General features: G+C 47.8%; 1 protein-coding gene across 3 annotated transcripts in view; it reads left to right on the forward strand.

Moving 5' to 3' along the window:
• The first annotated feature begins 2295 nt into the window (after positions 1 to 2295).
• Positions 2296 to 14552, forward strand: part of adcy3a (adenylate cyclase 3a) — a 29291-nt gene continuing 17034 nt past the window's right edge. For all 3 annotated transcript variants that reach the window (XM_071468485.1, XM_071468488.1, XM_071468487.1), the window contains exons 1-9: positions 2296 to 2472; positions 3218 to 4391; positions 7686 to 7835; positions 10456 to 10586; positions 11279 to 11390; positions 12085 to 12212; positions 12473 to 12631; positions 13484 to 13649; positions 13763 to 13882. In XM_071468485.1, the coding sequence (XP_071324586.1) occupies positions 3717 to 4391; positions 7686 to 7835; positions 10456 to 10586; positions 11279 to 11390; positions 12085 to 12212; positions 12473 to 12631; positions 13484 to 13649; positions 13763 to 13882 (1641 nt within the window). In that variant the 5' untranslated portion in view covers positions 2296 to 2472; positions 3218 to 3716. The remainder of the gene's footprint in view (positions 2473 to 3217; positions 4392 to 7685; positions 7836 to 10455; positions 10587 to 11278; positions 11391 to 12084; positions 12213 to 12472; positions 12632 to 13483; positions 13650 to 13762; positions 13883 to 14552) is intronic.

The following is a 14552-nucleotide window of genomic DNA, read 5'->3' on the forward strand; positions in this document are numbered from 1 at the left end:
ATTATTATAAAAAATTAAATAGCAGAAGAAACATTCCAGTTGTCTGATCTGTCAGAAGTCAAACGACTTTAATCCAGCACATAATCTGTCTCCTGGCTCCTCATGCTGAAGCACACAGGTTATTAATTATAGAGCCGGCTGCTCTCCGAGGTAATCCACTCCCACAGTCACATCATTAGGGGAATCCAGAGGTAAGTGAATTACTGACGGTGCATCCACAGGCCTGGCGGCTCTCTGTGGACTCCAGAGGCTGATTCAGTGAGACTCCCCAGGCTGAAGGTGGCATGTTCTGGTCTCCTAATCCACGAGCTCATCATGAGTGTGAGTGTGTTTCAGTGTGACCTTGACGGTTGGAGATGATGTTGATGAAATGTTTGTGGTCGATGGCCAACGGTCAGCCCCACCATCAGAGCTCCACAGCAGGGCTCAGTGGAACAATCGATACAGGCCTGCAGGCGGTGAGGTGTCACTGAGAGCAGCTGGTGTCAGCCGGTTCCACGTGCACACACACACAGATGTACTGTCAGTGTTTTGTAGCTTTGTGCAGCCACATCAGCTTCAGCACAAGGTTCAGGCCTGGACACAGACACAGGAGAAGAAGTCAGCCTGCACAGAAACCTACTCAGACCTCAATGAAGAGTCCAGGGCTGACATGAGTCTCCAGTTGGACCATCACAAGCACAGAGCAGGAACCAGGAAGTGGTGATGTCCAGTCAGATATGTGCTGTCTGTCAGTTCAAGTGTCTACTGCTCATCCCTCACAGACCTGGACCTGTCCAAAATCATGACTCAGTGTCCACATCCTGCAGGTCTGAAGTGGTCTCAGAAGTCATGGACTGAACCTCCAGGAAGGTGGAGCAGAAGCAGAAAGTCATTGTCTAAGTGTAGTCTAATGTATCATGTGTGTACCCAGGATTAATAACAATAACATGATGAGGATGATGATGATGATGATGATGATAACTGATCTGAGGATCAGACCCTGTCATGCAGATGTCATCTCTCTTCACTGCAGGTTGACCTGACACATCACCTGTGAAAACGGAAATGAGACAAACACCTGTTGAACCTGCTCACAGGTGAACTCCCCCTGAACAGCTTCCATCAGTGCCCATGACCAAGGTGTAACTAAGGTTACCAGGTTTCCCGCTCAGGCCGCAGACTGAGCTTCTTGTTGTGACCCTCACCTCCGGGAGCGTGGAGGGAGGGGTGGTGATGGTTTCAGGGGGCGGGGACACAGGAGAAAATGTGGACACGGTGAGGCGGCAGAGTCAAGTTAGACAGAAAACGTCAGAATAAAAGCGGAAGCTTTTCAATGTTTACCTTCAAAATAAAAGAAAGCTGGCTAGTGCATAAACAAATACCCAAATATATTGAAGTTGACTGTTTTTTCTGGTGTTGGAGACCTTCTTTACAACCGTTTTATGAGAAACTGTGGTTTTACAGTTTGTCACTGTGAACAAGGCTGGTAATGATGCTCATCAAGTCCACTCAGTGGTCTCTTACACCTGAGTTGAGATGACAAAATACATCTTAACTCAAGGTCCAGTAACTACAGCTTTCAACCACATCCCAAAGTCTTCATCACCAAATGGAGTTTACTCAGTTTGTCTATATAAAGATGATTTTTCCAACATCATGAACAGACTGTAGAGCGTCATTATACTGAGATGTAGAAACCCATCTAAAGTCAGTTTCACTGCATAAACCTTTACAGGTTGATCTAAATGTGGCAGATGTAACATGATTTAGCTTTTTAACTGTTTGTTACCCTGAGACAGGTTGAAAAGTCTCACCTGCAGACACAGGCGGGACCCAGGCTCTCTGGGCTGTGGGAGACTGTCTTCTATAATCAACACCAACACAACAGGACAGGCAACACCATCACTTGATTCTGCCCTGTTAGCAGCACATGTGCTCCCAGGGGACTGTCACATTCACACCTGTCCCCCTGTAAACAAGGGCAGGTGGGAACCAAAAGTATTGCACACTAAAGGAGGGTTGGAAATAAGCAACTTAAATATTACTGCTACAAAATATACATATTATATGTAAAACAATGCGGTGCTGCAACTGATAATAAAATAATTATATAATAGACTTAATTGAGTAATATTGATAAATAATGCAATAAACTCAAATAATATTGCACCTCTTAATTAACAATATAAATTAATATGTTAGGCTAATTAAAATAGCTCAAACGTGAGGTCAAACCGGTTTTAATTTGAAGGTGACCGGAAGTCTTATCGTCACTGCGTGCAGCTTCACGGTGCTTGTGCTGTGTCTTCTGCGGAAAACACCCAGGACCAGCAGAGACAGGAGTGGGGTCTGTGGATCCGTTTCTCTGAACCGTCTTCATCAGTTCCTCCAGACTGAGGCTTCCGGCGGCCCGGTGACTCCCCCCTGCCTCCCCCCGGCCTGAGATCGACGTTGCCGCCCGGAGGAGAGGGAATCTGGCTCCGACAGAAGGTAAGCGTCCGCATCAGTCCGGATCATCTTCATGGTTTCCACAGCAGCTGGAGGAACAGGGACAAAATGTCAGCGTCCAGCAGAGCAGCTGGGAGGACGCGAGACAGCGGACTCTGAGACCGGACCGAGAACCAGATCCAGACCCGAATCACTCAGATTTACATGTTAACGTTAGAGCAGCTGAAGCACCGGTTTCATCCTCCATGTCACTGATCTCGTCTCTGTGTTTTCACTGAGTCCGACTGAGCGCAACATGTAGCTCGGTAGGCCCTGAGCTCAGAGCCCGGCCCCGGTGTCAGACACTCCGGAGACAAATCTGCCAGTTTACCGCCGCCTCGGTTCACCGGCTCAGAGCAAACCCCACAACACATAACTGATGTTTTTATCAAAGATTAGGAGACAATTCTCTATTCGGCTTAAATATGAAAACACCAAATGTTAATGTTCGGCCCTCAATCTGTTCAGTTCTCGGCGGATGTTTTGATGAAGGTGGTGAAAAGGATGCGAGGGAAAATTTAGTGGAAAACCCTGGAGTTTGGTGTTTGGATGTAGGCCGGGGTGAGGTGATGTGGTGGCTGAGGCAGGAACGGAGAGGCTGTGATAAACAGCTGGATGTGGTCTGAGCCAGCTGCAGGACTCAGGGACTGAAGTGTACCTGCTGTTTGCTCAACAAGTGCATGTGTGTGGTGAGAGATTCAGTCATGGTGAATTTCTTCCTCTTCCTCATTTCGTCCTCTGTGTTCAGGCCATGTGAGGCGGGACCATGGAAGGCCAACATTCAACAGGCTGTCCAACCCTGAGGAGTGACGGAGACGCAGGAAGTCAAACACACATAAACCCAGCTGATCCAGTGAGGATGACACGCTTCTCAGAGGTGGAGCACACGGGTGGAGAGGAGCTGGTGCAGCGGTCACGTCTGTGAAGCTCAACGAGGAAATAAAAAGTGCACGTCGTGTGGCCGCGGACAGAGTAGGCGTGCTCGATCTGCGGCTGAGTCAATGACAGCAGAGGACGGACGCAGCTATGTAAGAGGACGTCTCTGCAGAGTGCGGGTCCAGACAGTCAGCTCTCTGCTGTGATTCATGCCTCAGCTGTGGGCTCTCAGGGGACGGCGGTGGTTACTGAGCAGAGGAGAGAGCAGCAGGTGATGCACACCTGAGAACACCTGAGAGTGTGGACGACCGACAGCTTTACAGGTTCTGATAGAAGAGGAGGAGGCGGGAAACGGACGCTCTGAGTCCACCATGCCCCGGAACCGAGCCTTCTCCGAGCCGGAGTACTCGGCGGAGTACTCGGCGGACTGCTCTGTGACGCTGCCCTCTGACCCGGGGCAGGCGGTGGGGCGGACGCATGAGGTCACGGTGCGGAGCTCGGGATGCTGCCTCTGTCTGCCGCGGTTCATGCGCCTCACCTTCGCACCCGAGTCTCTGGAGAACCTGTACCAGACCTACTTCAGACGGCAGAGACACGAAACCCTGCTGGTGCTGGTCGTGTTCGCCGCCCTCTTCGACAGCTACATCATCATCATGTGTGCGGTGGTCTACACCACCGACAAGCTGGCGTCTGTGTTGGTGGCCTCGGTGGGCCTGGCTGCAGATATTATCCTCTACCTGCTGTGCCGCTTCGGCCTGCTGCCAGACCGCATCTCCAGACGGGTGGTGCCCTACGCCCTGTGGGTGCTCATAGCGGCGCAGATATTCTGCTACCTGGGTCTGAACTACGCTCGCTTCCACCAGGCCAGCGACACGGTGGGCTGGCAGGCCTTCTTCAGCTTCTCCTTCTTCCTGACTCTGCCGTTGAGGCTGACCCCCATCGTGCTCATCACCACCGTGTCCTGCGGGGTCCACACTTTGGTTCTGGGCGTCACCATCGCCCAACAGCAGCAGGAGGACATCCAGGGGGCGGCCCTTGGCAGACAGGTAAGACTGGGACTGAGGAGTGGGGGGGTGGGGGCAGGTGTGTATTTGATGTCATCCTGAGGACACAGCTGGTGTTTCCAGACACTTTCAAACTCGCACCAATCAAACTGCATCCTCAGCATCACTAAAGGCCACTTACTTGTTCTAGAGCTTTTGAGCATCTCATGCAGTCTTCATCAGCAGATAAACTTTGCTCATGATCTTGAGCATCATCCAAACTGACCAGACTTTATCCAGACAGTTTATTCTTCACCCTGGAATCATCAGCTGAAAAATGAATGTGAAGACGTTTGTGATGTGATGTAAACACCAGGAACTGATCCAGCATCAGTCAGACATTCAAAGCTCTCTGTGCTTCTTTATGCTCCTCTATGGACACATTTCAGTTGGTACCAGAAAAGCATTAAAGTTCAACACCCAGCCGTAGTTATGTTATCATAACAGTTTTTTCTTCTTATCAGTTTTTTGACTTTTAGCCATTTTCTAAAACAGAAACAAGAAAAGTCTTCTGGAGCTGAACTGGGTTCATTTAGACTGACATGGAAGAGACATCCTGAAAATATTTAAAGCTCCATACTTAAACTTCTCCAGTGTTTTATCTGAAGTGTTGATCTCCATCAGAAGATATATTTGTGGTTTTAAGAACCAAAAACCATCTCAGTGTAGTTTTACATCTCCTCTCTCAGGCTTCTCTCTGGAGCTCCGGTAACCACAGGTCAGTCAGCCAGGTCAGTGACGGTTTTCTGAGTAATCCAATAAAAATAGAAAACAGATACAACAGGCGGTGACTGCTTTGTTGTGACATCACAAAGTTCCAGATGTCCTGACGGCTGGTTTTAAGGCTCAGTTTCTGAATACAGGCTGTGTGCATTTCTCTGTGGACTGAGGCTTTGATACTTTCACAGTATTAATATAGAACCTAGACCTGCTGCATAATCACAAATACATGGACATCCTTCTTTAGACTGGATGGACCTTTAAACAAGATTTTCTCCAGACCAACTTGAGCCTGAGGAGACAGAGGTCTGAACAGGTGATGATCTGATGCTGTAGTTTATATAAACCAGACATGTTCAGTGTTTATTGTTCCACTCACAGGGTTCTGTTTATAACTGAGCACAGCTTCACATTCACCTTTCACCTCGCTGCACTAATACCATGTGTTCATAAGCAAATGAAACTGCTGCGTGGACTAAACATTCAGAGTGTTGTACAGGTTCTGAGCTGTTTGAACCTCCAACTGTGTTCCTGTTGTTTGGCTGAGTGTTCACAGCAGAGAAAAGGCTGGACTCGGTGTCACATCAAATCGGCTGAAGGAGATCAGATCAGATATTTATCTAAAACAGTAACTATCAGTTTAGGGGAGCAGTTTGTGACTGAAAAGACACCAGTTTGAATCCCTGAGCCAGCAGGAAGAGATGGAGGGGGAGTGAATGAGCCCACGCTCTGTGTGTGTGTGTGTGTGTGTGTGTGTGTGTGTTCACTACTTAAGGATGTGTTAAATTCAGAGATTAGATTTCCTTTTTGTTCTAGTTCTAGTTCTCATCAGTAGAGTCTGTTCAATTTAATTTTCAGTTTTTATTTGTATTGCACCAAATCACAATCTACATTATCCCAAGGCTCTTTCCAGGGTGAGGTCAGACCTAGTTTGTTCTAGTGAGAAACCAACAGGTCCCACAAAGAACTGTGAAGGTCAGTTCATCGAGGATTATCACTCATCAGTCAGTGAAGAGCTGGAGAGGAAGATATATGACCTGCTCAGTGTATTAGGAACACGTGTGTGACACAGTGCTGCAGTGAGTCCTGCTCCCTGAGGCTGGTTCAGGTGTTGGTTCACCTGTGTTACACAGAGAGACGTGTCTGTAGTGCAACAAAATAGAGATGATGAAATACAATTCAGCATCACTGTGACATCATTAGTTTGTTTGTCACACATCTCAGACTTATGTGGAGCCTGCTGACTAATATCAGAACCTTTTAGGAGAGAAAAACTTTTTTTTGGGGGGGGGGGGGGGGGGACTAGACCTAACTCAACATGATGTGAAAAACAACATGACTATAACCAAGTCCTGGATTAAGGCTCTGAGAACTTTTGTAAATGAGAGATTTAATAAATGTCTCTACTCAACATACTGTTGTTACTGTTACAGCTGAGGCTGGATTTCAGTTATTTGTGTTGTTACAAAAGACAAGACAAACACCAGGGTTAACATCTGTTCTTCTACTGAAGTTAGCATGCTAACAGCTAGCTCCTAGCTCCTCCTTCGCCATAGCCTCTGTCCACACTGTCCACACTGTCAACACCGTCACTGTCCACACTGTCACTGTCCACCAGATGAGCTGATAACCAGCAGCAGCTGCACAAAGGCTGTGATGGGATGTTGGATTGGGGGAACCACTGTTGTCCAGGACTCAGTGACACGATGAGACGGTCAGGAGAGAGGATGCAGCAGCAGGCTGGTGCTCAGCTTTAACCTCATTTTCTTCAGATTCCTTTTACATCAGTCACTGAGAGGAATTCATGTCTGCTACACAGGAGGGAAAGAAGTCATATCCAGGTTAAGTTCAGAAAAAAGAAAACGTGTGTATTTCCAGATTAATGCCCCTGCACCTGTTACAGAAACACACTGAATGTATGGAGGTACAGCGCCCCCCCCCCCCCCCCCCCCCTCCTCAGCAACATGTCTAAGAGACAGACAGACAGACAGACAGACAGACAGACAGTCCTCTTATTCTTAGAAATTATGTATAATTATGTATAATTTCTAAGAATAAATAGCTCGTGGGAGCAGAGAGTGTTTCTGGTGTCTGAACAGAGATAAATATTTACTACTGTGATGGAGAATGATTCAGTCATTGAAAGCACCACAGGAAGTCAGACATGTGACTGAACACACACTCAGTGCAGTGTGAACGCAGTGTGTAGGAGTGTGTGTGAGCAGAGTGAAGTCGGTGGTCTTCAGGTCCCTGGTGACCTGTACAGTAGAGACAGATCCTTTCCTCTCCTTCACATTAACAAACACCTGAACCTGTCTGCTGTTCATGGACCTGAATGAACTTCAGAACCAGCTACAGTCTGATACTGTCTGCATGGCTGTAGCTCCACAGCTGTTCATCTCCATCAGCCAATCAAAGCAGAGGAGCAAAGTCAAATTACATTGTCTTTTAATGATTGTCTGAAAATAAAGTTCGAATTTGTGCAACATTTAAAAGGAAACTTTGTGGGAAAGTTTCCATCCTGCTCTGACTGTTCATTTCTCATGGAGCCCTGACTGTTGTGTGTTGTTCCTCCAGCTGTTGGCAAACATTGTGATCTACGTGTGTGCGATCACCGTGGGAGTCATGTCATACTACATGGCGGACAGGAAGCATCGAAAGGCCTTCCTGGAGGCGAGACAGTCACTGGAGGTCAAACTCAACCTGGAGGAGCAGAGCCAGCAACAGGTCAGAGGTCAAACCTTCTACTGTCCATGTGTGTCTCTGTCAGGGTCGTAGACACGTGACCAGAGTCAGAGCTCAGATCAGGACACGTCCCAGAGCAGTTACATCACTGCACTTTGTATTTAACCACAGAAACAGGCAGGTCAGTGATGTGAACAGGTCCACAGCTTGTGTCCAGGAACCAGCCACGCATCAGTCCTCAGACCTGAACCCTCAGTAGAGCCACGTCAGCCATGTTTGTGTCTGTCACATGACCAGAGCTCATGTAAGAGCTGATCACATGAACACGTGGGAGACTGTAAAAGATCGACCTCATGAGTTTATGAATCAGTGTCAGATTATTCAGATGAAGATGGATTCACAGCTGAGTTCACCTGTCACACCTTTCACACCTGATGATACTGACCTGGAGACCAAACAATGGAGTGTTTCAGCCAATCAGGTGTTAACATCCAGCCCACAGGTTCATGAGTGATGGTGGGGGCTGACACACTGACAAGCTGAAATTTCATTTTCATTCATCACAATAATCATGGCACAGTTACACTTGACATGTTCATATATTCTCAAACATGAACATTATTTCTTTTAGATTTATGATAAATATTAAACTCACAAAAAAATTCTGAGATTTGATTTTAATGTCAGCTGCTCTGAACTTCATCAGTTCAAGTGTTAAAGTCATCATCTGTCATTAAATCAACCAGACCTCTGTTCTACATGTTGTTGAGTTGTTTTCTTACATCATCACAAATGTTTCCAGAGAAATCTGTGATTTTAATTATGGTAACGCTCTGTTTCATTGGTCGCCTGTCAGTGATGTCATATCCTCTCTGCTCATGTGTCAGTGTTGTGTGTGTCTGACAGAAGCTCAAATTGACTTTGGTCCAGTTTGAAGTATCATGTTTCAGATCCTCTTTTTCCACCTTGGTGGTTTTCAGCTCTGTGTTTGAACCAGATGAAGGACTTTAGTCGTCGGATGTCTGGATCTGAAGTTATCAGAGAAACAAGCTGAGGAAATGTTAGACAGCTCAGCTCCAGCCAATCAGAGATGTCCTGTGTCACTGAAGAGCGTCAACCAATCAGTGACTTTAAATGTGAAACAGTTTGATTCGGTATTTTTACTGGTTCTAATCAGCTGCTCTGTTTGTTGTGGAGAGGAGGAGACCTCGGTGGAGAATTCAGCTCCAGGTCAAAACCTCCTGAACCACTCCCATGATCCCACACTGCTTCATGACTCCTAGAGGCAGAATGTGTGTTGATGGTTTCCAGAGGACGACTCCTCCAGTGTCGCCATGAGGCTGACATTCATGGTCCCAGTGGAAACTGTGGTGATCATGTGACATTGATACGTTCCCATCAACCTCAGCTGCTCTTTGTGTGAAATGCTAATTAGCAGATGAGTGGTTAGCATGCTAAACATCATGCTGTTAGAGTCAGTCTGCCACACTGATCGTAGCACTAGCTAAGCTAGAGGGGAAGAGGCTGGTGTAGAGGATACGTTTCCATAGCAACCTCACACAGACTTATTTAAATGTCCTGAAGATGATCCTGATTCACAGTAGTGTGTGTGCGTGTGTGTGCGTGTGTGTGTGAGAGAGAGAGAGAGAGAGAGAGAAAGAGAGCTGGGACTGTGTCAGCAGTCACCTCCCTGTGGCATCTGGGTTTTCTCCATCACTACTATTTATGGACCAGATGGTTTACACCAGAGAGAGCGAAAGAGAGAGCGAGAGAGAGAGCGATAGAGAGAGAACTGATCAAAACCATGAGTGGAAGAAACTCCCAGAATACTAATGGAGAAGCACAGGCTGCTGGGAGACGAGGGCTGTCAACCAATCAAGGAGCATCCGGCGGCTGCTGGTTACCATGGCAACCGGCCTCCTGAGACAGTGTCAGCTGTAATCACAGAGTCGACCTGCTCAGCCGTTTGTTGCCTCTGTCAGGGTTTTGATAAGAATATTGAAAGCTGCCACGCTGTGTGTGTGTGTGTGTGTGTGTGTAAACACAGCTGTTCTCACCTGTGTCCTGCTCCTCTGTGTCTCTTTGGTGATAATTGTTTCTGTATTCTAGTCCTGCAGCTGTTTTCTGGTCATGTGACCAGGAAGCGGCATCATTTCCTGCTGCATCTCTGAGTGAGTCATGTGCAGCAGGTATCAGATGTATACCTGAGGGGCTCCTGCCCCCAGAGGCCTCCTCTGTAGCTGCCTCAGGACCTGCTCCTGAGGGGGGACCCTGAGGCATTCTCACACCAGATGGCAGGTGTGATCCTCCTAGCCTGTCCTGAGTCTGTGTGGTGGTCTCCTCCTGGGTTGATGTGATTCCTCCACAGGGAGGCATCTTCATCAGATCTGAACATCTCACCTGCTTCTCTCTGCACAGTGATGTGAAATAATCAGTGTCTGGACTGTTGCATCCATGAGTGGTTCTCCTCTGAGCCTCTTCAGACCTCCCTCCTCTAACAAATACAAAGGTTGAACTCTTCCTTTAAGGTCTGTAGAGAACCAGAACAGTCTAACAGTCACATCATCATCATCATCATCATCATCATCATCATCATCATCATCATCATACCTCTGCTCAGATCAGATCTCTGTGTCTGTCTCTGTGTCTCTGTCCTCCACAGGAGCGTCTGCTGCTCTCCATCCTCCCAAAGCACATCGCTGATGAGATGCTGCAGGACATGAAGAAGGAGCCCAGTCAGAAAGAGATGCAGCAGTTCAACACCATGTACATGTACAGACATGAGAACGTCAGGTAACCTCCCTGTCTGTCTGTCTCTGTCTGTATCTATCTGTCTCTCTCTGTCTGTATCTGTCTGTCTCTCTCTGTCTGTCTGTCTGTCTGTCTCTCTCTGTCTGTATCTATCTGTCTATATCTATCTGTCTGTCTCTCTCTGTCTGTATCTATCTGTCTGTCTCTGTCTGTCTCTGTCTGTCTCTGTCTGTCTCTGTCTGTATCTGTCTGTCTCTCTCTGTCTGTCTGTCTGTCTGTCTCTCTCTGTCTGTATCTATCTGTCTATATCTGTCTGTCTCTGTCTGTCTCTGTCTGTCTCTGTCTCTCTCTGTCTGTATCTATCTGTCTGTCTCTGTCTGTCTCTGTCTGTCTCTGTCTGTCTGTCTGTCTCTCTCTGTCTGTATCTATCTGTCTATATCTGTCTGTCTCTGTCTGTCTTGTTGTGTCTCCACATGTTAAGCTGTGACGAGATGAAATCAGAGCTCACATCATCTCCACATCCTGCTGCCTCCTGTGCTGCCTGTGAGTTCCTCACCCATCCACCAGGTCACAGGCGGCGTGTCGGCACAGCCAATCAGAGCGCAGCCAGTCATGATTTGATGTTCACTGTTGTCCAGAGAGAGAGAGGAACCACAGCTCACAGACTGACTGAAGCTGTGGCTGCAGGCTGCTGTTAGTGTGTACTGATGTCTCTCCCTCTCTCTCTCTCTCAGTATTCTGTTTGCAGACATCGTGGGCTTCACCCAGCTGTCGTCGTCCTGCAGTGCTCAGGAACTGGTCAAACTGCTGAATGAGTTGTTCGCTCGCTTCGACAAACTGGCTGCAGTGAGTCTGCGTGTTACCTGACCACCACCTCAGGACTGACACGGTCCAGTTACAGACAGACATGAATCTCCATGATGTGTCATCAGGTTACAGTTACAGTGTGGAGACTCCTTCATCTGAATCACTGCAGTCACAGTTACATAAAGAAATGATCTGTTGTGGGTTTGTTCTTATTCCCACCAGTGACAGTGGCAGAATAGATAAATACATCAATGAAATGTAGAATGTTTGGAACAGTGACATTAGACTGTGCCTCCATACCACCTCCATCTGCTGACCCAGAGTCCTGATCCCACATCAGAGCTCTCCTCTTCAGTGTAACATCTGTAACATCTGTGTGGATGAGGCTGTAGCTACATCAGTGTTTCCTGCTGAGTCAGAGGACAAGTCTGAGATCACCACAGACCATAGGTGGCACAGTATAGCTTGTAGCAAGAGTAGCCTAGCTTAGCACAAGGCCTGAAACCATCACCCTGCATGAAAACAGCCTTTCATTCATTTCAGTGTTCATCTGAGAATCTGTTATTGGACTCCTGATCATAAGTACCTGTAGCAGCAGCCCCCACCATCCCACCATCACACCCTCACCAATGCCACCCCCCTCAGGCCCCAGTTTGATGTTCTGGTCCCAGTTTAGTGTTCAGGTCCCAGCCTGGTCTCTCATGTCTCTAACTGAACCTTGTCTCCCCATCAGAAATATCACCAGCTGAGGATCAAGATCCTGGGAGACTGCTACTACTGCATCTGCGGTCTGCCGGACTACAGGGAGGACCACGCTGCCTGCTCCATCATGATGGGCCTGGCCATGGTGGAGGCCATCTCGTGAGTACGGGGACCAGGATCTGGTCCACAGAGAGCTAGGAATCAATGGTCTGATGGACTGTCATTGATCAGCTGTGACATGAAGTGAAGTGACCTCTGGTTGACAGTGAGAGGTCACATCAGTTGTGATTAAACAGTTTGATTGCATGCTCAGTGTGTCTGTGTATGAGACGCCTGTTGTGTCAGGAGCAGACTGAACCAGTACCTACCTGTGTCTCCTGCTGCTGATTATGAATGTGTGTCTCTGTGAACCTGCACAGGTACGTCCGAGAGAAAACCCAGACCGACGTGGATATGCGGGTCGGGGTGCACAGCGGCACCGTGCTGGGAGGAGTGCTGGGTCAGAAACGCTGGCAGTATGACGTCTGGTCCACTGATGTCACTGTAGCCAACAAGATGGAGGCTGGAGGGATCCCAGGGTAAGACCAGACCTGAACCCCCTAAAGTCCAGTCCAGTCCAATGTTGGTACAGAGCAGCTGAGAACTGTGTGTGCTGCTCTGTGGTTTTACTGTTTCATCACCTGAATATATAACATGTACCTGCTCTGTTATTTGAACTGAACCTGGTTCTACCAGTTCACCAGTCAGCCTATGGACCAGGTTGTGGTTGACCACTTTAGTAAAACCTTAGAGAAATACCTGGATGACTTTATTGATCTGACATTACAGGTCTAATCCACCAGGCCTTAGCCATCACTCCCAGGTTGATGATGTCATCAGTTAGCTGCTCGTTCTCATGAAGCGTCTGTAGGAGTCAGGTCTGATGGTTCAGAGTTCACATCACAGTGAACTGAAAATTTAGTGACAGAAACAGTAAAATCAGCTGCTTCATCTCAACAAACTGTTTCCTGTGTCCACACCCAGCAGACACACAACATGAGCACTCACCTGGAGCCGTGGTAGGGACCATACAGTGAATCTCTAACAGGTAGAGGACAGAGGCTGTTCACAGCTGGAGACAGGGATGAGCAGAGACCAAAACAATGAGCTAACAGAGGCTGAAGGACCAGAGCAGCTGAGAGGAGCTGGTGACAGGTCCTCACTGCAAGGATCACGGATCACGAGGAAACTGAAAACACTGATGAGTGTGAAATAATAAACATTTATTTGGCTTCAGGTGGATTCAACAACATGAAACCACAAGTTCATGTGGTTATGTTAGGAGAACTGATCACGGACCAATAACCTACTGATAGATCAATGACCTGCTGATAGATCAATGTATAGATAGATCAAACGTGTCTGACGTGACCCCTTTGTGTTTGGACCAGTCGTGTCCACATCTCTCAAAGCACCATGGAGTGCCTTCACGGAGAGTTTGACGTGGAGCCTGGGAATGGAGGTGACCGCTGCGACTACCTGAGGGAGAGGGGCATCGACACCTACCTGGTGGTTGTTCCTAAAGCACCTGTGGGAAAGAATGGCATCAACGGTGTAGTGAGTCACACCTGCCACACACCTACACTGCAGATATCTAGATACTCAGACATTTGTCTCATTTGTGTCAGTTTGTCACAGCGATCACTTCCTGTTTTCTTGTTCCTCATCAGAAGCTGTCAGTGACCTCCTCCAATGGAAACTCCCCTTTGCTGATTAACACCACAGAGTGTAACGGCAGCGCCAACACAGCCTGCACCACCCCAGAGGAGCCGGAGGAGCTGGACACCAGGGTAACCACTGAGGACCTCACTGAGGCCCTCTGATTGGACCATCAGAACACATGTTAACACTATGAGTCTCAGAACCCAGTCACTTCAGTGTTTACGGGAGTGAAGTTCTCCCAGATTAAATGTAGATCTTCACATTGTTCAACTTTGGTGAACTGATTCATGAGTTTGTTTGGTTCAGTAGCTCCGACAGCTACTGACAGCTGACCTGTCTGTTATTATTGAGGCTCAACAGTAGCACTGAACACCTGGTCTCCACCTCAGAGCACCAAGAACATCAAGCAGCAGGTTTCCTTGCGGAAAGGTTCGGATAGACTGAACAGCTGGCTGACAGAACAGCTGGCTGACAGAACAGCTGGCTGACAGAATGGTTGACTGACAGACCAGCTGACTGATAGAACAGCTGACTGACAGAACAGCTGACTGACAGAACAGCTGGCTGAGAGAACAGCTGGCTGAGAGAACAGCTGGCTGACAGAACAGCTGGAATACAGAACAGCTAGATTAGAGAACAGCTGACTGACAGAACAGCTGGCTGACAGAACATCTGGAATACAGAACAGCTGGATTAGAGAACAGCTGACTGACAGAACAGTTGACTTACAGACCAGCTGACTGAGAATGCTGCTGATGATAACATTGGTATCAGACATAGAAATGCAGCTGTTTGTGT

This window comes from Trachinotus anak, unplaced genomic scaffold, assembly GCF_046630095.1.
Source record: "Trachinotus anak isolate AG129_WGS33_773 ecotype Australia unplaced genomic scaffold, CSIRO_AGI_Tana_v1 ptg000032l, whole genome shotgun sequence".
Lineage (NCBI taxonomy): Eukaryota > Metazoa > Chordata > Actinopteri > Carangiformes > Carangidae > Trachinotus > Trachinotus anak.